Consider the following 21,242-nt stretch of genomic DNA (forward strand, 5'->3'; position numbering starts at 1 on the left):
CAAGCTCCAACTCAGAGTCAATCTTGGTCTGGAGCTTTACGCCCTGTACCTCCTGTAAGGGGTAAGCTTAAACGTCCCAAAACATCACATTTATGATTTTTTTTAAATATGATAAAGTCAATGAACGTGTTATATATGAAATATGTAAGCAACGATTTGTGCACATAAAAAGTGGTGGGACGGGGGGTTTAAGCAGGCACTTAGTTAGGGACCACAAATCTTTATGGATACAAGCTAAAATAGAAGCCGGACAAATATCGGATCCTAGCACCGGTACTAGCACTCCTAGTGGATCTGGCAGGGGTTCTACTTTTTTACAGCAACAACTTGACCCTGCTTCTGGTACTATTTTACGCCCCTATAACAAAGATAGATATCGTGAGAACTTAGCAAAAATGGTGTCTGTCTGTGGCTTACCTTTTACTTTTCCTTCTCACCTTGCTTTTGTGCATTATATACAAGAAACTTATAATCCCGCTCAAGGTTTTCCTAAGACCACGGTTAGAAATGATATTTATAAATTCCAAACCGAATATATTCAGTATATTCGTTGTGTATTTTTTCACTTAGATTGTAAAGTGTCTATCACATTTGATATAGGTTGTAGTCCTAATGGTTGTGATTATTTAACTGTTACATGTCATTGGGTTGATCATCACTGGAACATGCAAAAAATAATTATTGGTCATAAATTTATTGATTCAAAACACACTGGAGCATATATTGCAACTACTGTTCTACAAATACTTGATTTTTATGGACTCACTGATAAAGCTTTAAATATCACCTTAGATAATGTTTCTGCTAACACAACTGCAGCAACTAGCTTAAAAACTAGACTTTGTCCAATTAATCCAACAATTTTTCATGTTAGATGTGCATCCCATATTTTTAACTTGGTTGTAAAAGATGGTACTAATTTATTTTCTGATGCTTGTAGTAAAGTACAACATGTTTGCGGCTATATTTTTTGTGCTAATAAAGCATGTAGCCTTCGTGAATTTGCTTAACAATGTGCTAGTGCTAACCTTCCAAATAGAAAAGTTCCAAAAGATGTTTATACTACTTATGAAATGCTTAAAGTTGCTTATGATTATCGGGTGCCTATACAAAAGGTATTTAATATGCATAATGGTATCCCCGTTGATCAAATTATTGATTCTGATTGGTATGAGATCAAAGAGCTTACTAAATTTTTAGCAAATTTTATTATGCTACAAAATAATTTTCTGGTATATATTATCCTACCGTTACACAAATATTATAGTATATTTTTTTGGTAAGTATAAAACAAATCCAATTATGCACCGACCATTAATGAAATGATGTTTTTAAATTCCAAACCGAATATATTCAGTATATTCGTCGTGTATTTTTTCACTTAGATTGTAAAGTGTCTATCACATTTGATATATGTTGTAGTCCTAATGGTTGTGATTATTTAACTGTTACATGTCATTGGGTTGATCATCACTGGAACATGCAAAAAACAATTATTGGTCATAAATTTATTGATTCAAAACACACTGGAGCATATATTGCAACTATTGTTCTACAAATACTTGATTTTTATGGACTCACTGATAAAGCTTTAAATATCACCTTAGATAATGCTTCTGCTAACACAACCGCAGCAACTAGCTTATAAACTAGACTTTGTCCAATTAATCCAATAATTTTTCATGTTAGATGTGCATCCCATATTTTTAACTTGGTTGTAAAAGATGGTATTAATTTATTTTTTGATACTTGTAGTAAAGTTCAACATGCTTGCGGCTATATTTTTTGTGCTAATAAAGCATATAGACTTCGTGAATTTGCTTAACAATGTGCTAGTGCTAACCTTCCAAATAGAAAAGTTCCAAAAGATGTTTATACTACTTATGAAATGCTTTAAGTTGCTTATGATTATTGGGTGCCTATACAAAAGGTATTAATATGCATAATGGTATCCCCGTTGATCAAATTATTGATTCTGATTGGTATGAGATCAAAGAGCTTACTAAATTTTTAGCAAATTTTATTATGCTACAAAATAATTTTCTGGTATATATTATCCTACCGTTACACAAATATTATAGTATATTTTTTTGGTAAGTATAAAACAAATCCAATTATGCACCGACCATTAATGAAATGATTGCAAAATTTAAAAATTATTTTTCCCCTATTCCCCAAGTTTATTTAATTGCTACAATAGTTAATCCATCTTTAAAATTAAGAGGTGCAAAGGGACTTGTTCGTAAAATTTATGAGAATTTAGCAATTCAAGAAAATAAACAACCATCTCTTGAAGACTGCCAAGCTAACATATATTCTTATGCTAGATCAATATTTGAAAAATATAAATCTATGAAAACAACAGGTGGTGAAACTGCTCCTTCTACTTCTAAGTCTATAGTAGAAGTTCTATGAGAAGATATAACATGTTTTGATTCCTCTATTGATGATGATCTTGATTCTTATCTTAATCAAGGATTGGAAAGTTTTAAAGACGAAGAAGGTAACGAACAACTTTTGGCATGGTGGAGGGAGCGTGGCAAGGCTTTTCCAACACTTTCAATAATGGCCAGAGATATCCTGGCTATTCAAGCATCATCAGTAGCATCGGAGAGTGCTTTTAGCGCGGCAAGATTTCAAATCGTAGATCATAGACATTCATTAGCGGAGGATAGCCTAGAGATTTCCGTATTATTCAGAGATTGGATTAATTCAGAAAGAAGAAATCTTGGTTTTGAAAAATTAACCACTAGGGAAGAAGAAGAATACAATGAGATACTTAGCACTAGGAGCGATGACGACATGGAGCTCATGGAACATCAATCAACATTGCCAATTCCAAAACCATGTCCAAGAGAAATTATAGATAAGTTATAACGAAGCTATATATGAGCTTACAAATATTAGTATGATAATTTATAATTGGCTACTAAGAGGCCTAGTTCAAAGAGAACCATTCCTAGAAGGTGGCTGCGTAGATTAGGTGCTATTCAAAAGAACTATATTTGTATGTGAGATTTGAAAGTCCTATTAATAAAATAAAGGCGAAATACATAAGTTACCCCCTGAACTATGGACCAAATCCCTATTACACACTTTTTATGGACGAAAATCACCTTACACACTCTACCTTTCCAAAATGTTCCTAAGACACACCTCTTTGTCTACGTGGCAGGTGCGTGTTTTACAAACCAAATAAAGCGTCTGAATAGTAAAAAGCTATATATTTAATTCTTTATTTGAAGGGTCCAGATTTAAGATAACTTATCCAACGGTTAAATAGATTTTTCTTTTGTCCTTTTCTAATATCATCCTTTTTTTTATTTTTCTAAAGTAATCTAGTTCAAATCGAAGATAATAGATGTTTACTATCCATTTTTTTCACTTTCAATAAAGAAATTTGTTCAAATTGTAACAGATGAAAAAACCGATTCAGGAAGAAATTATAAACACTGTAGAAGAATCTGTAATAAAGTCTTCAAGTGAGATTGGAAGAACAACGTAAAAGATTCTTCTCCTTTTTTTTTTGCCCTTTTCAATGGGGCAGCCATGAAGAAACCCACTTATTATATCTCAAAAAATTTCAAATAAAATTACATCAAAAGGTAGGAGAAATTGATTAGGGCTTCTCCTTTTTTCTTTGCGAATTGTAAGGTGGAGGTTTGGGTTCTTTTGGTGCTCGACGACAATGGAGATGATGAGAAGGTTGTGGAAGGTGAATAATGATGGTCGGACGGTGAAAACTGGGTTATGTTTAGTCTATCCATGGTTTTTTCTTGGATATGTGTATGTTAATGGAGAAAGAGGATTGTTGATGAAGGAGTAGTGGTGGTGGGACTGTGAAGGCACGATGAAGGAGATGGGTTCCTTTTCATTTTTGCTTTTTTTTTTAATTTCTTTTTCATAGGTGGTGTTTGTTTTTCTTTTTCTTTTTTCTTTTTTAAGTCAATGACACGTGTCGTTATATGATTGGTGCGTGATATTATACATGTTTTAAAAAACTGGTCAAGATAAAAGTGGTGTGTCTTACGGACACTCTAGAAAGGTTGAGTGTGGAAGGTAATTTTCGTCCATAAAAAGTGTGTAACAGGAATTTGGTCCATTATTCAGGGGGTAACCTATGTATTTTGCCTAAAATAAAAGGCTCTAAGAGTTGAATTTATTTTATGAATTGTCTTACACTCTTACTTAGTTACTTAATGGCTTGAAATTATATTAAATAAATTATAACTTTATTATAATTACTAGAATATTTCATTACAAGTCTTTTATTTCAATATTTTTAATAATTCTTTACTTAGTTTCCTAATTTCCATTTTAACATTTAAGTTTATTAAATAAGTCAAAAAACTAGTCGTTGCCAAATTTAATGCTTAAATGTTTTTCTTTTTAAAAATGGCCCACTTAAGGTCTGCGAAACCGTCCTGTCCCATCCCGTTTCGTCCCGTCGCATCCTGTTTGCTAGCGGGATGGGATGGGCCTACCGTTTTGTCCCATTTATCCCGTCCCTTTTTGTTCCGTCGGAGCTAAATGTCGTCCCGTCCTGTTAATTTTGTCCTGTCTCGTCCCGTTGGACATTCATATACCTGACACAACTGATATTAGTTGTGTGAAGCTTTTTTTATCTCGCATATTTGTGAACCCATATCATATATATTTGGGTCCATAAAATTCTGCGATCACAAATTTGTGAGACAAAAACGAGCCTCACAGAATTAGTATCGGTTATGTGAGGCACAAAAAAGAGGCCTCACAAAAAAATTATTTTCTGCCTCATACATCTGATACTAATTGTGTGAGGTATCTTTTTTGTCTGACAATTTTGCGGTCCCAGAATTTTATGGACCCAAAATTTGTAAGATATGAATCCACAAATATGTGAGATAAAAAGAAGCTTCACACAACTATTGTCAGTTGTGTAAGACACACCATAAAATGACTCTAAATTATAACATCATGCTGTAGTAAGCATGAGTTCACGCTTGACAATTTATAAACTGCCAAAAATTTCATTTAATAATTGGATGGTGATTGATATTGACCAGAGGACAAGTCATTGCTCTTCTAACAAACACTCTAAAGTCGTAGGTCAACAATACCCCTAATTTATTTCTCGGTTTCTTTCCCAACCATATTAAGTACCACGCAAGTCTACGGTCTACCCATTGGTTCCCAAAGATTTCTGGTGTTCTTTTTTACCTCAAAGGTTAAACTGAAGAAAAGTGAAATAAAAAACAAAAAAGAGAAGAAAGAAACGAAAAAGAAGAAGCAGCAAAGATAATGAAACGAAAATATGCAAATTAAAATGCAAACGGGATGAATCTTGTTCTCGTCGTCTATTCTTTCTCACAAATAAAATATTCAAAACTAATTACAGTGTAAATGTCTCTTCGCAGTAATAGAATTGTTTAAACTGAATGGATTAACTAATAAAGCAACGGTGTTAAAAAATCTCTATTTTAGATGGATTTGGGATCCTCTTTTTAATTTGTGAAATTGTGAACGAAAAGGAGTTCCAGAGTTATATAATTTAATTATTATGAAATTAAATCAACTCTAAGCTTAAGGTACCGATCGAGTGAATCAAAATTCAATATTTTCTTAATTGTGCCATTATATAGCAAGATGAGTCAATTCAAACTAGAAAGGACAGTAGTACGATCAAGTACAGCAACCTTTCTTTGACTCTTTGATTTATTGAGACCTTCAAATAGATATTCGACATTTAGTGCATCAATCAAGATGGCCGGTTAGGCGCTCATCAACTTCTTTACAACTCTTGTTCTATTTTGTTTCAAATACATACTTATAAATGTTGATTATTTATTTATATCATATGTATATTAGATTTTTGAATATATTCCATCATGTCCAACATTAAATCTTAAATAATACTCTCTTCTCCATGCTATTTATATTTGAAGGAATCGTTTGGACGTTTACGAACAACTTATATTCGGATAATAATACGGGAATCATCATAGCAGTTTCGGCTCAATTGTTAGAATATTATCCACTATGGTCCAATCTTTGGGGTCTCACAGTTTTGTTCCTCATAGGCTTTAAACAAACAACAAATAAAGAATTACAAGAAAATACATTTGACATCACATCATAACAAAAAATAGTCCATATTTTTAAGTTTATCCGACCTAGTCTATATTGTACATATTTTGAAAGTACTAGCAAATTCAGAATCTATGGAGTTAAATTTGTGTTCTCACAACCATTGTTTTCACTCTCTTTTCTTCTCACATCTTCTACATATGCTTCAAGGGGTCGTCCGCCATTACTGCTTCTCCCCCTGTGTCACCTGGTTGCAATGTAAGAAAATTGAAGAGTAGAAGTTTCGTCATCATTGAAGGCTATTTAAAGCTTTGCTTTCAAAAATAGGATTTCTTTGAGTTTGTTAGTTGTTTGGATTGGGTGTTGTTCCAATTGATTGAAAATATCAAAAGGGGTTCAAAATTTCAATTTGAAGTAATTTTGAGTAGATTTGAGCAAGATTTGAGTTAAATTTCATAAAAGACGCAAGGAAGAATACGAAGTCAGTTTTTTTGTATAATTATGTATAATCTTGTATAATAGTGTATATGGGTGTATAAACACATCTTATACACTTTTATACACCTTTATACGAGCATCTGTAGACGAACTTCTTTCACGATTTCAGTTGCAATTATTGTTCAAAACCAGTCCAAATCTCCATTAAATAATTTTAAATTTTATATACAACCTCCTTATACTATTTCTAACAATTGTAAAAACACCCACTCCAAATTTCTCACAAAATCAAATTCGAAATCTAAACCCACATATTTAAGCTTGTTAAAATCTAATTTTCAGCATTCAAATGGATTTGGTTTGTTGAACTAACATTTGAGTTATAGTTGCTGATTCAAAAATTAACTTAAAAGCTTGAGCAATCTTTTTTAAAAATTAAATAGTAATTTCGAGAATTTATTAGAGTTGGGTGGTGAATTTTAGCATATTATTTTTGGGCTAGTTGGTTGTAAATTAAAATATAGGCTATAAAATTGAAAAGTAGGGATCCCGGTTATTTTTATGTGAAATTTTTCCTTAAACAACAGTATTCTCAAAGGTCGTTTGATACGATAAATAAGCAAAAAAAAAAATCTGAGATAAAAATTTAATATCGCCTTATTTCTTGTTTAGTTACTAATTCTGAGATAATTATTCTAGGATTAAAAATAGTATCGAAATAACTCATATCTACCAGAGGGTGGAATAACAATCACATGATAAGTTATTCGTGGATAAAGCAATAACATTAACAATTCCAACAGTCAATAAAGAAAATTACTAGTATAACTAATCTTAGCATTACTTGTCTTCAACCTAAATGACCCTCAATATTTAAAACTTTTGTTTCGCCTTATACAATCACTTACTTTCTCCTCTCATTCCGATACTAAATTTGCTCATGAAAAGTTTTATAGCGAATTTCTTTCGACTTCAACCACCAACAATTCTTAGGCTAGTAGAATAGTACCTTAGCTTGAAGATGTCAACTGTACTTCATGCCTATGTCACTTACATTTATATTTATTGTCATTATTTTCATACAAGTCTTGGAGTCCAACGCTAAAGATAATATACTCAAACTTTCAATTGCGAAAAATTCATAAGCAATTAAATTATTTTAGTAAAATATGCCAAAAGATCTCATGATCTCTAGACCCCAAGTCAACCTTGGTATGCAAGAAACCTAACATGTCAGAGTATTATTCCTGTCACCATGCAGTAACCTTTTGACTAGCGTAAACATTTGCAGCTCTAATTCTTGTTTAGTAATCTTTATATAATCCTCCACTAACATATTATAAAATATTAAAAATAACAACTTCCCAAATCAAGAACAAGAATATTAGAAATGAAAATGAGGGTGAGTTGTGAACCATAAGGTCTCATCAGTCGAGGCAAAAACGTCAGGTATGTTCAAGCTATGGTGAACAAAGTTACTCGGTACCTCTGATAATGCGAGATAGTAAGTACTCCGTACAATTAGTCGAGATGTGCGCAAGCTGACCAGGACACCACGCCATCCAAAAAAAAAGAATATCTCAAACTAGAGAATAAGGAAATTCTAATTTTGTGTGACTTGGTTGTTAAGCTCCTTGACCAAGTCTAACAGTAGAAAACATACTCGAATTTCAATTGCAAATACTTCATAAACAACTAATTATTCTATTTAAAGATGAGTAGATGACACAAACAAAGACCCCACAAGATATATCATGCATAATATATAAAGATATCTTCAATATCATCTCAAGACCTAAAGTCAACCTAATCTATGCAGAAACCTAACATGTCATAGTGTTATTTTTTTTTTCCCACATGCAGTTGCTGTACGAATTGGGTAAACATTTGCAACTTTAGTTCTTGTTTTAATTCTCCAAGAACATTAAAAAAAAGATATATTAAATATAGATGCATCCCAAATTAAGAACAATAACGTATTAGAATTGAAATTTTCAGATGATCAAGTTTTAAGAAAATTATGTATTTCGTAGAACAGATGCGGGTAGTCTTTCATATTTCCGAGGAAAAAATCCATAATCTTAATTCTTATAATACATATGTCGCTTGCCTTTGGCCCTTTAGGTATTTATTCATTAAAAATAAATACAAGCTGCCAGGACATAGTAGCAATATTATTATTCTCTATAGGAAATTAACATAAAGAGATGATTTTATAGATCCGATCATCAGATGGCTTAACACCTTTTCCCATTAGTATATTGATAATTAATACAAGTGGGGCAACTTTAGTTTGCCTTTTCGTGTTTAACTTATTACTACTTGTTTTCAAGAATTTGAATTTCAAAAATTCAATTATATGATCGAGTTTTAACTCCATCTCAAAGAACTTAAATTTAGAGAATAAGATCACTAACACAGTCACATGCAGTCACCTTCAAACAGGCTGTATGCGAGCCATTAATTTGGAGTTGAAGAGTAAATTTGTGTCAACAAACACACAAAAAGAATCTTCTTTTCCTTTCTTAGAAGAACAACAAAGACAAAAATGGCCCCATTTGGTTTCAGAAACTTATTGCAAATTTTTCGTTTTAATACAAAAAATAAATCTTTTGAAACGAATATCGATTTTGAAAGAGAACACAAAACATAGGAGAAGGAAGAGAACTTTCGAATATCGATTTTGAAGGAGAACATAAAATACTGTGAGACCTCTCTATAACTAGCGGCGGACGTTAATGATGATAAAATGTATAAAAATAAACATACCGGGAAATTAAGCGGAGTCAATACATAATATATATATACAAACAATTTTTTTTATCTACCTACACAATGTATTTTTTCCGTGAAAGGGTGTCATTTGACACCCCTTCCTATAAGGTGGCTCCGCCACTGTCTATAACAACACCACTTCATTATAAAAGTCAAGTTTTTTCTGAACCAAATTTTATGTTCTATTATAATATATGTTTTGTATAGCACCAATTCGTTATAACATGCAAAAATATCTGGAGAAAACGAAGCTGTTATTGAGAGGTTTGACTGTATTTTAGAATGAAGAGAACTTAGGTTACTTTCAAGAAAACTTGGAGTACAAATGTTTGCTCCCTCTTTTTACTTTTACTTGTCCACTATATTAAAAATATATTTTTACTTCTATTTGATCATTTTAGCAAATCAAGACAAGATAGTATTTTTTTCTTCTTGTTTTACCCTTATCATTAATTGCTCAATTCATAATTATTTCCCAAGACTTTTTAAAATACTATCATTATTATATGGTAAGATATGCACTTAATCTATTATTTTTTAAAGGACATACAAAGTCTATTGTGGACAAATAAAAATGAACGGAACAAAATATTAATTTGTCTAAACGACTATTCCTTGTTACAAAAACTTTGCTTTCCGAATAATCGCTTTCGAGAATCTTTTTACCAAAAAAAAAAAGGAAAAAAAAAAACTAGTTGAGTAACATACCGACGCAAAATTGCAAATGTAAAGAAGTTACTTATATCCGGTGTTTGCAACAAAATGAAATGTATAATATAGCCGCAAAGTAACAACCCTAAAATTTCCCTCAAATATAGACATTCATCTTAAATACAGTTCTATTTATAACACCCTCCTTGAATGTCTATTCAACAGATAATATGCCTCATTAAAATCTTAACTAAATTAAAACCCAGTGGGAAAAAATTATATAGAAGGAAAAAGAGTACACATGTTTAAAAATACGCCTTTTGGTTGCCTCATTAAAAACTTTGCAAGGAAAATCCAGTGGGACAAAATCTTGAAGGGAAAAAGAGTACAATGCGTATTAACTCCCCCTGATGAGAGCATTAATTCACATCTTTCATCCTGATCTTGTACATTAGCTTCTTGAAGGTTGATATCAACAGAGATTTGATGAATAAATCATCCATACTAACTTTAATGAATATGTTGCACCTTGTCTCCCTCTCAGGTTAGAAAAACTAAGTTGCTTTCTCAACTTTGGAAATCCACATTTCTGCGTTGTGGTGTTAATCAAAATATATACCGCACATAAATAAAAATAAGATGGAATTATTTGGCTCCTGACTGTGAACCACTTGTGAGGGGAAAATATAATATACTTTAGTATATAACGTATATCAAACTGATATAGATAACTTTGTTCTCATAAGCAATAGTTTAACTATTAAGTGGAGGCATTCAGTAAATTATTTTTGCTAAACCAAATTGTGATGTGAACCAACTTATCAAGATGAACTGTCTTGAATAGAAATTTGAAAATTATGCTCTAAATTAAATTATTGAGCAAGTAACCTCGCAAACACCATGTTGCGGTTAATCATGATCGTACATGTAACCATCTCATAGATGCAATCTTATATAGTATACATGGCAGGTGAATGTGCCATATTCAACTTTGATAATGGGTTTCAATCTCAATTTTAGTTGGTCAATTAATTAACGAGAACAAGCAACATAAGAGAATTCGTGAAGAACTTTCTAGTTCTTTAATATTTACACATGTGAATTTTCTTTTATTGTAGCACATCATACTTAAATTGATATGGCTAAACTAGTTATACCAACTGGATAAATTATCAATATTGATAAACTTCAAGTTTACACCATGACGTGTGCAATTATCAATAAACTCCAAGTTTTTTATGATATATGTTTTTAATATCAATAAACTTCTATTTATTATTGCATACTTTCATTTGTGTAATATAAAATGGAGAATAAAGCGGGTAATTTTTCACATACATATTATCCCGCTACAAGCTGTAGTAATAGAAGATATTAAATCTTTCCTTTATCTATAGTCTCAATATAACCAACATCTTTTGCGCTTTCACAAATACTTTAGAAACTGAATAAGTTTCTTTGAGGCTTAATACCACACAATACCTTATTGATAATCAATTTTATTTCTCCAACATAGTATAATTGACTCTTTTAGAGCTTTCGATCAATTTTGTACTACGACATATTGATCAACATCTATATGGTGAATATCTCTTTCAAAGAGAAAGTTATACAATTATGGTCATGGTCAAAATTATTATAGGAAAGATATGTTGCTTCTATTACTTTTTGCATGTAATAACCATATTGCCATAATACTTTCGCATAATCACAATAGGTACGTGATCAACGACCATTCATGTCATAATAATAATTTTTATTTTATTTCATCTCAAACCTCCTTCTACAAGTGAGTGTGGTATAATCACTACCACTAGCACGTTTATATTCTTCCAAGAATGAATATGTATTAATAAATCACATGTCGTCACATTCACATCATAATGGACCATTATCGTCTATATGCGCTTTACAAAATCTCACGTCAGATCGATAACAAACATTACTTTCACGGAGTGAAGGATTATTTTGAGAATCCTTATTATTCTCATTACCATAATGATGGCGATTATAATTTCGTCTATTGCCATGTCCACATCCATTGATACATTTACAGTAATATTTTTGTCTTCTTTCAGACCTATAACATATTGCTACCCATTCTCCTAAGGGAATGAGAATGAAGCAAATTCAATGTGACAGGTTTTCACTTTTTGTGCTTATAATCATACATGAATTTGATCAGAGGCAGACATACCTTATGCAATAAGGGGTCACCGGCACCCGCAAAGTTAGATAAAAATTCTATATATACATGTATATGTCATTAAAAAATAGTAATATATTAGTATATAGACAAAATAAATTTTGGTTGAATGCAAATGTACACCCGCTACCTCTAAATCCTGGGTCCGCCACTGAATTTGATCATGGCAAGATATAAAAATTTTACCACTTCGAGTGGTTATAATTTCTTACAAACTCTATTAGAAATATAAGCAAAATTTATTATCTTTGCTTGTATTTAAAATTAAATTACAGAATTTCAAAAATTTAAAAGAGATAAATAAAGTAAAATACTTACCTTAAATCCAGAATTTAATCTAAAAGAAAGTTAATGGAATAATTGATAATCATTATACTCAATATTATGCACAAGTTGAGCACCATGCACGTATACCAAAGCTAGGTGACCAAAGCAGATGCCTCAACTAATTGGTTGGAGTCTCGTACTAATAACGTGTTATAAAACAATAAAAGAATAAGAAGAGTATTGCAAAGAAAAGTAGAGAGAGAACTCTTAGTTGATTTGAGATGAATTATAGTGAAATAGAATCCCTCTATTTATAGGGGAAAAGAGACTTAGCCACAAAATAACAAACCCTAAAATCTCTCTAAAATATAAACATTCACCTAAATAAAATTCAATTTATAACAATATTCTCATTTTAATTCATCACTTGGCGATGTGCACAAATTTCCAACATTTTTAAGGTATAATAATTTTAACTCACCCTTTAACTTGTATGCATTCCCTTTTCCTTCACACCTACATGAGAAGCAAGTAGTGACTTTTATTGTTTTACCAAACTTTTATACCCAACATATTATGGAAGATTTACAACAAAATACTGACACTTATCTAATTTCCCTTTAGATGTATCCAAGGTAGGAGCTAAAAGATCTTCACAATTTGCATAAAACATCTACACTAATAATGAAAATTTAAAACTAAAGAACATCAAAGAGTATATAACAACCATCTCCACCAACATTTTGGCACATAATAAACCAAATAATCAGAGCAGGATTTAAAATTTAAAATTTATAAATTCCTACGGCGGCCTCGAGTTAATATCAATAATAATTAGATTTAGAGTAAAATATTTACAGATAAATACGTATGTAAAATCTAGACAAAAGTTACTGGGTTCGTATAAACTCATATCTCATACTCTAGATCCGCCACTATTATTCAGGGGATGGGAAAATTGATGAAGATGCCACATATCGTATTGGGGCGGGATGGATGAAATGGAGATTCGCTTCCAGTGTTTTGTGTGACAAGAAGATGCCACCGGAACTTAAGGGTAGTTCTAGAGAGTGGTGGTCAAACCGACGATGTTGTATGGGGCTGAGTGTTGCCAGTCAAGATTGCTCATGTCTAGAAGATGAAGGTAGCAGAGATGAGGATGTTGAGATGGATGTTCGGGCACACCAGGTTAGATAGGATTAGAAATGAGGTTATTCGCGACAAGGTGGGTGGGCCCCTGTTGAGACAAGATGCGCGAAGTGCGGCTTAGCTGGTTTGGCATGTGAGGAGGAGGAGCACAAATGCCCCGGTGAGAAGTTGTGAGAGATTGACATTAGAGGGCCTGCGGAGAGGTAGAGGTTGACCAAAGAAGTGGGTGGGAGAAGTGATAGACAAGACATGACGCAACTTCAGCTGATCGAGGATATGACCCTTGAAATGTATGGAGGTCGCAGATTAGGGTAGTAGAATAGGTAGTCTAGAGTGTTCATAACGGTAGTATTGGCACGCAGTCTCGCTTTCTGTTGGTAGTAGGTTTTTGTGACTTACCGTTATTTTCTTTCATTGTTGATCACCTTACTATCTTGTTGTTTTTATTCTGCTTTTATATGGCTTTTTGATACTGTCCTTTTTTGTCTATATTTTCATTAATGTAGTACTTATGCTTTCCTGAGTGGAGGATCTATTAAAAATAACCTCTCTATACTCACAAGATAGAGATAAGGTCTGCGTACACACTATCCTACCAGGATAATACTGGATATATTATTGTTACATGTGCCCGATATTTACCTGAGACCAAAAATGACATGTTTGTAAACATCGATTAGTTTTTACCAGGTTCCTCTTTCTTTAAGAGAATCAACAAACGAAACATCATAATCAAATATTAATTCATTAAACATCAGTAACAGTGTATCCCAAATTAACACTTAACAACCCCAGCTAAAACTATGAACAGATGAGATTTTCCGGTTTTACCCCTCGCCTAACTACAAAGGTGAAATTACAAGAAAGGGCCTGGTAATCTAGTACAATACTACTGCATTACATTCCTGATTCAAGGGTAGGAAAGCCAGAAAAAGAGTCAAATCCAAAGACACCCGAACTACCGTCACCAATCACCGCAGACGGCAAATGTGCGGCGGAGAGAGACCCCGCCGGTGGTTGAGCCATAAACGATGAAGTGGGGTCCAGTAAAAAAGCTGATGTGTCAAGAGTAGGCAAGCAGCTAACTTGCTGAACCCGGTCAACCGGTCGTCTCGGCTCCGGCTTCAAAACAGAAGCAACCGCCACGTGTCCGTTCCCGTCCATTCTTACTCCGGTCACCTGTTGTACCATTTGCCGGAAACTATCCACGTCAGCCGTTATGTACGTCGTCGACGCGCGCTTCGAGGCGCGTGTCTTCCGTTTAACAATCTTCTTGCTCACCCCACCGGCGTTGTTGCTCCTCCGCTTCGACACGGCGGATTCGTTCTCCGTCGACCCGCCGGAAACCGTCGGCCCTGATGCAGCACTCGGGGTCTGAAACGACATCGTTAACGTTGGCATAATCATCTCAGGTTCTGGGTTTGAAAATGATTTTTGGAGCACTTTGGTTAAAGTTTCAGTTTCTTTAACGAACATGTCCTGAAACCATGCATCGTTAAATGTAGAACGAAAACCCCATGGCTCCATTGTCATCAAATTATCAGAAGACGCCATTTTTTTTTCCAAATTTCTGCTAAACAAGTGTTTGAAATTAACGAAATGGACTTTTTTTTAAGCTCAAAATGGTCTTATAAGATTAGGTTTTTTCAGAGAATGGTGTGAAAAGAGTGAAGAGTTTTTGGGATGAAGGGAAAGGGAAGGGAGAGAGATGTTAGAGAAGAGATACGTGAGGAGAAAAGGGAATATATAGAAAGGAAGGAACCGCGTTTTCTGGGGACACGCGTCAGCAGATATGTACGGAACAGTAATGACTCAATCAAGACTATAAATTGTTAAAAACAATGGTTTAACATAGAATTTTGTTTTGACTGTTGAAGGAAAAGAAGCTAAGGTTTTATTCTTCTTCTTTTATTTTCTCGTAAATAATACTTCCTCCGGTTCACAAGTGACCAATTTATTTTTTTATTTTGGTTTAAAATAAGTGTCCAGTTAGGTAATCAAGAAAAAATTCAATTTGTTTTTACCCTTTTACCCTTATGTGCATATCTCTAAAAAGTTTTCTCACTCCTCACTATAACTATGTGACCAATATTTAATAAGGGTAGTTTTGTCATTTTCTTAATAAACTTGCTAAAAGGAAACTGGTCACTTATTGTGAACCGGAGGGAGTAATATATGAATTAAGCTAACGTTTTGAATATAACAACAACAACAACAACATACCTAGTAAAATCCCACTAGTGGGGTCTTGGGAGAGTAGAGTATACACAGACCTTATCCCTACCCCGAAAAGGGCAAAGAGGCTGTTTCCAGGAGACTCTCGCCTCAACAGGAGAGGCAATAATATCAGAAAAAAATAAGAGAAAAGACATGTAACAACAAAAGATACCAAAAAGAAAATAACCACAACAAATAAGTGAAAGGACAATAACACAAAACTATGCAAAACAACAATGTGAATACAACAAAGACCGCTAACGAACCTAAACGAAACTCTATCAGACTACCCGGTACAAAGAGGGAAGAACTCCCAACTACCCCCTAGCCTATCACCCTAATATTCGACCTCCACATGTTCCTATCAAGAGCCATGTCCTCGGAAATCTGAAGTCGCGCCATGTCCTGCCTGATCACCTCGCCCCAATACTTCTTAGGCCGCCCTCTGCCTCTTCTCGCACCTGCCAAAGTCAACCGCTCACACCTCCTAAACGGTGCATCTAGGCTTCCCCTCCGCACGTGACCGAACCATCTAAGCCGCGCTTCCCGCATCTTGTCGTCCACGCGAGCCACGCCCACCCTCTCCCAAATATCTTCATTCCGAATCTTACCCAGCCTAGTGTGCCCACACATCCATCTCAACATCCTCATTTCTGCTACTTTCATCTTCTGGATATGTGAATTCTTGACTAGCCAACACTCAACTCCATACAACATGGCCGGTCTAATCACCGCTTTATAAAACTTACCTTTGAATTTTGGTGGCACATTCTTTCACACATGACTCCAGACGCTAACCTCCATTTCATCCACCCCACTCCAATACGGTGCGTAACATCCCCGTCGATCTCCCCATCTCCCTGGATAATTGACCCTAAGTACTTAAAACTTTCTCTCTTGAGGATGACCTGTGAGTCAACCCTGACTTCCACATCCGCTTCCCCCATCACGTCGCTGAACTTACATTCCACATATTCCGTCTTAGTCCTACTCAACTTGAAACCTTTAGACTCTAGAGCCTGCCTCCATACCTCCAGTCTCCTATTAACGCCGCCTCGCATCTCATCAGTCAAAACTATATCATCAGCGAACAACATACACCATGGCACGTCTCCTTGGATATGGTGTGTCAGTGCGTCCATCGCCAGAGCAAATAAGAACAGGCTGAGCGCAGATCCTTGGTGTAATCCCATAACCACCGGAAAAGGCTCTGAGTCACCTCCCACAGTTCTAACCCTAGTAATAGCTCCATCATACATATCCTTTATCGCCCTAATGTAAGCCACCGGCACACCTTTCACCTCCAGACACCTCCAAAGGACGTCCCTAGGGACCTTGTCATATGCCTTCTCTAGGTCAATAAACACCATATGCAAATCCCTCTTCCTATCCCTGTATAATTCCACCAACCTCTTGATAAGGTGGATAGCTTCCGTAGTAGAACGGCCCGGCATGAACCCGAACTGGTTTTCCGATATAGACACCGCCCTCCTTATCCTCCCTTCCACCACCCTCTCCCAAACTTTCATGGTATGACTTAGTAACTTGATACCCCTATAGTTGTTACAATTCTGGATATCCCCTTTGTTCTTGTACACCGGAACCATTGTACTCCACCGCCACTCATCAGGCATCCTCTTTGTCCTGAAGATAACATTAAACAACCTAGTCAGCCACTCCAAGCCTGCCCTACCCGCATATCTCCAAAACTCTACTAGAATCTCGTCAGGTCCGGTCGCTTTGCCCCGACTCATCTTACCCATCGCACCCACGACCTCCTCAACCTTAATGTGCCTACAATACCTAAAGTCTCGGTGGCTCTCGGAGTGCCCCAATTTACCTAACACGGTGTTTCCATCCCCCTCTTCATTCAGAAGTTTATGAAAGTACGACTGCCATCTTTGCCTAATCTGGACCTCTTCCATCAATACTCGACCGTCCTCGTCTTTGATGCACCTCACTTGATCTAGGTCGCGAGCCTTCTTCTCTCTCGCTTTGGCCAACCGAAATAACTTCTTGTCCCCACCTTTTCCCCCAAGTTCCTCATAAAGCCGACCAAAAGCACCAGTCTTAGCCTTTGTGACCGCTACTTTCGCCTCCTTCCTAGCCTCCTTATATCTTTCTCTGTTCGCTCTCCTCTGATCCTCGTCGGTACTCTCCGCTAACTTAATGTATGCCGCTTTCTTGACTTCCACTTTACCTTGGACCACGTCATTCCACCATCAGTTGCCTCGGTGCCTGCCATAATAGCCTTTCGACACTCCTAACACCTCTCTTGCTGCCTCCCTTATACAGTTCGCCGTCGCCGTGCACATAGCGCTACCGTCCCCACCACTCTTCCAGGCACCCATATTTGTCAGCCGCCCCTCCAACTCCTGCACATTATCCTTAGACAAAGCTCCCCACCTGATCCTCGACAGACCCCGTACAAACCTCTTCTTTCTCTTCATCAAAATATCGACGTCCATCACTAGGAGCCTATGTTGAGTTGCGAGGTTCTCACTCGGGATCTTCTTGCAATTCTCGCACAAACCCCTATCACACCTCCTGAGGAGGAGATACTCAATTTGAGTCTTAGCCACCATACTCCGGAAAGTAACCAAATGTTCCTCCCTCTTCGGAAACATATAGTTCACGATTACCAACTCAAATGCTCTAGCGAAATCCAATAGTGAGGTACCACCCCCGTTCCTATCACCAAAGTCGAAGCCACCGTGCACCTCACCATAGCCACCAGCAGATGACCCAATATGACCATTGAAATCCCCTTCTGTGAATAGCTTCTTCGTAGGCGGAATACCCCGCACCACCTCATCCAGCGCCTCCCAGAAGCGCCTTTTTACCTCCTCGTCCAAGCCCGTTTGCGGCGCGTAAGCACTAATGACATTCAGAGTGCTCCCTCCAACTACTAACTTAATCACCATCAATCTGTCATTCACCTGTCTAACCTCTACCACCTACTCTCTAAGCTCCCTGTCCACCAAAATGCCCACTCCGTTCGTGCCCTTCACGACTCCGGAGAACCACAATTTATACCCGTCTACATTCCTCGCCTTCGATCCTACCCACCTAGTCTCCTGCACACACGCTATATTGACCCTCCTCTTCTGGAGAATCTTCGCCAGGTCTATAGACTTACCCATCAACGTCCCTATATTTCACGATCCAACTCTTAACCTACAGGCTACCTTGTTCCCTTTACCCCCTTTGGGCCCCGTCCCACCCCCCGACCCTTGCCCTATCCCCCTCCCCACCACCCGACCTCCCCGAGGACATGACCCTACTCTGCCATTACAAACCACAGTCTCTATACCAACAAAGGTCTAAAGATGGAACGGAGAAGAAACACCACACAAAACAACAAAGGGAGCAAATAGTAACTACAAGCCCACTAAACTGACTAGACTAGTACGAAATGCTACGCTAACAAGTAATTAACACGGGGGACAGAGAAACAAGAGGCGGGAGGTACCAATTCCCGCAAATAGAACCTGGAACTCTCGACTTGGTATACTCCCGATGCTGCGGAACCCGACGTATAGCTGCTACTCTACTGCTTGTGCGCGTGCACCTCCCAAAAGTGATACCTACAAAATACGCAAACACCCATGGAACCAAGAGAATAGGGTAGCAAAAACCCCAGAAATGAAAATCAATATCTTCTACAAATTATCCTTAAAGCCAAAAATCCATTTTATATCTTTTGAGATCACAGAAATGTCGACAGAAATTTTATATGAAAGATACCAAGATAACGTTTTGAATATAAATTTAATTGAAATTTCAAAAACAAATGATGAAAATATTTTTTAGAAATTAAAAATGTGTTTGGACAAGCAATTTACTTGAAAAATTGAACTTTTGTGAGTAAAAAACTTCAAAAACTTTTTAAAAAAAGTCTAAACTACATACCTTTTGAAACATAAAAAATTCATCTTCAAAAGCTTCCCAATAATTGATCATTTTTTTATATTTTCAAAATATTTTTGAAAAAAAAGTATTAATAAAAAACTTAATGCCAAACGGAAACTAAGAATGTACACAAAGTGTCTCATTCTATTCATCGTCTTTCGAAATGCGAACACTCATTTATGATACCAATTAGCTGGTATCGAACTATGAAATCAAAGAAGAAGCGGAGAAATGACGATAAGGAAGGAGGAAGAATGTGAAGAAGAAGAAGAATAGAGAAAGAAGAGAGTTGGGATTTCAGAACTTTTCCTTGATACTTCAATAATGTTCTTCCTTCGTACAATTCTTCTATTTATATCTATCTAAACAAGGAATTCAAATGACATGTAATAGAAAATGCTGAAATTACACTAACTACTTCTTAACTACTTTTTTCGCCTTTCGTATTTTTTGAATTTTGGCACTCTTCTTAACTAACTCGTCCACATGACAATCCTAGCTGGCATCTGAGTTGGCGTGGGCTGCATTATGTGTATCAATACCCTCCCCATAAGCAACACCCTTGTCCTCAAGGGTGAAATGAGGAAATCTGGTGCGTAAGGCAGAAGTCAGCTCCCAAGGGGCATGAGCTGCATCCAAATCAGACCATTTGATCAAGCACTGAGCAACAGCCTTATTCCCTTTTTTGATGAGGCGCCGAGCCAGTACAGCTTCAGGGTATGGACATAAGGGACTAGCTAGATCCAATATAGGAGGATGAACAATAGTGTAGGGAAGGGAATAACAGAATTTGAGCTGAGAGATATGGAAGGTAGGATGAAGTTGAACTTCAGGAGGAAAAAGGAGTTTGTAAGCAACTAGTCCTATTTTTTCAATGATAGGGTAAGGGACAAAATACTTAGAAGTTAATTTGTGATAGGGGGAGAGGGAAATAGTGGACTGGCGATAGGGCTGGAGTTTAACAAACACCCAATCACCAACCTGAAAGGTACGATCAGATCTGTGACTATTGGCTTGTGACTGCATATGTTGCTGAGCCCTGGCCAAATGGAATTTGGCTAGTTGAAGTTTAAACTCCCTGACCAATAGAGTATCCTTAACAGCCTCAAGAGGGGAGTCACCAGGAAGGTAAGGTAGATGTATAGGAGGAGGGTAACCATAAAGAAGCTCAAAAAGGAGTCGTTTTGATAGCAAAATGAGGGCTGGAATTGTACCACCATCCAGCTAAGGATAAGAAGGAACACCAATCAGCAGGAGAGTTAGTGCAGAAACATCTCAAGTAGGTCTCCAAACACCTATTAAGTACCTCACTCTGGCCATCAGTTTGAGGATGATAGGTTGTTGAAGTTTGGATGGCAACACCCAGAATAGTTAGAAACTCCTTCCAAAAAGAACTGATGAATATAGGATCTCTGTCACTAGTGATAGAGGCTGGGAAACCATGAAGTTTAAAGATGGAGTCCATAAACACAGACGCAAGAGACTGAGCAGTATAAGGGTGGGCAAGAGCAATAAAGTGACCATACTTAGTGAGTCTGTCAATGACTACCAATAACAGTCT

At 36.1% G+C, this 21,242-nt stretch overlaps 1 protein-coding gene across 1 annotated transcript; it reads right to left on the reverse strand.

Annotated features, from left to right (window-relative positions):
• Nucleotides 1-14,449: 14,449 nt before the first annotated feature.
• Nucleotides 14,450-15,106, reverse strand: LOC109220793 (calmodulin-binding protein 25-like). Its single transcript, XM_019385263.1, has one exon. It carries the CDS (start codon nucleotides 15,104-15,106, stop codon nucleotides 14,450-14,452), a length of 657 nt encoding a protein of 218 aa, XP_019240808.1.
• Nucleotides 15,107-21,242: the final 6,136 nt, after the last annotated feature.

The sequence above is a fragment of the Nicotiana attenuata genome, unplaced genomic scaffold, assembly GCF_001879085.1.
Source record: "Nicotiana attenuata strain UT unplaced genomic scaffold, NIATTr2, whole genome shotgun sequence".
Taxonomy (NCBI): Eukaryota; Viridiplantae; Streptophyta; class Magnoliopsida; order Solanales; family Solanaceae; genus Nicotiana; species Nicotiana attenuata.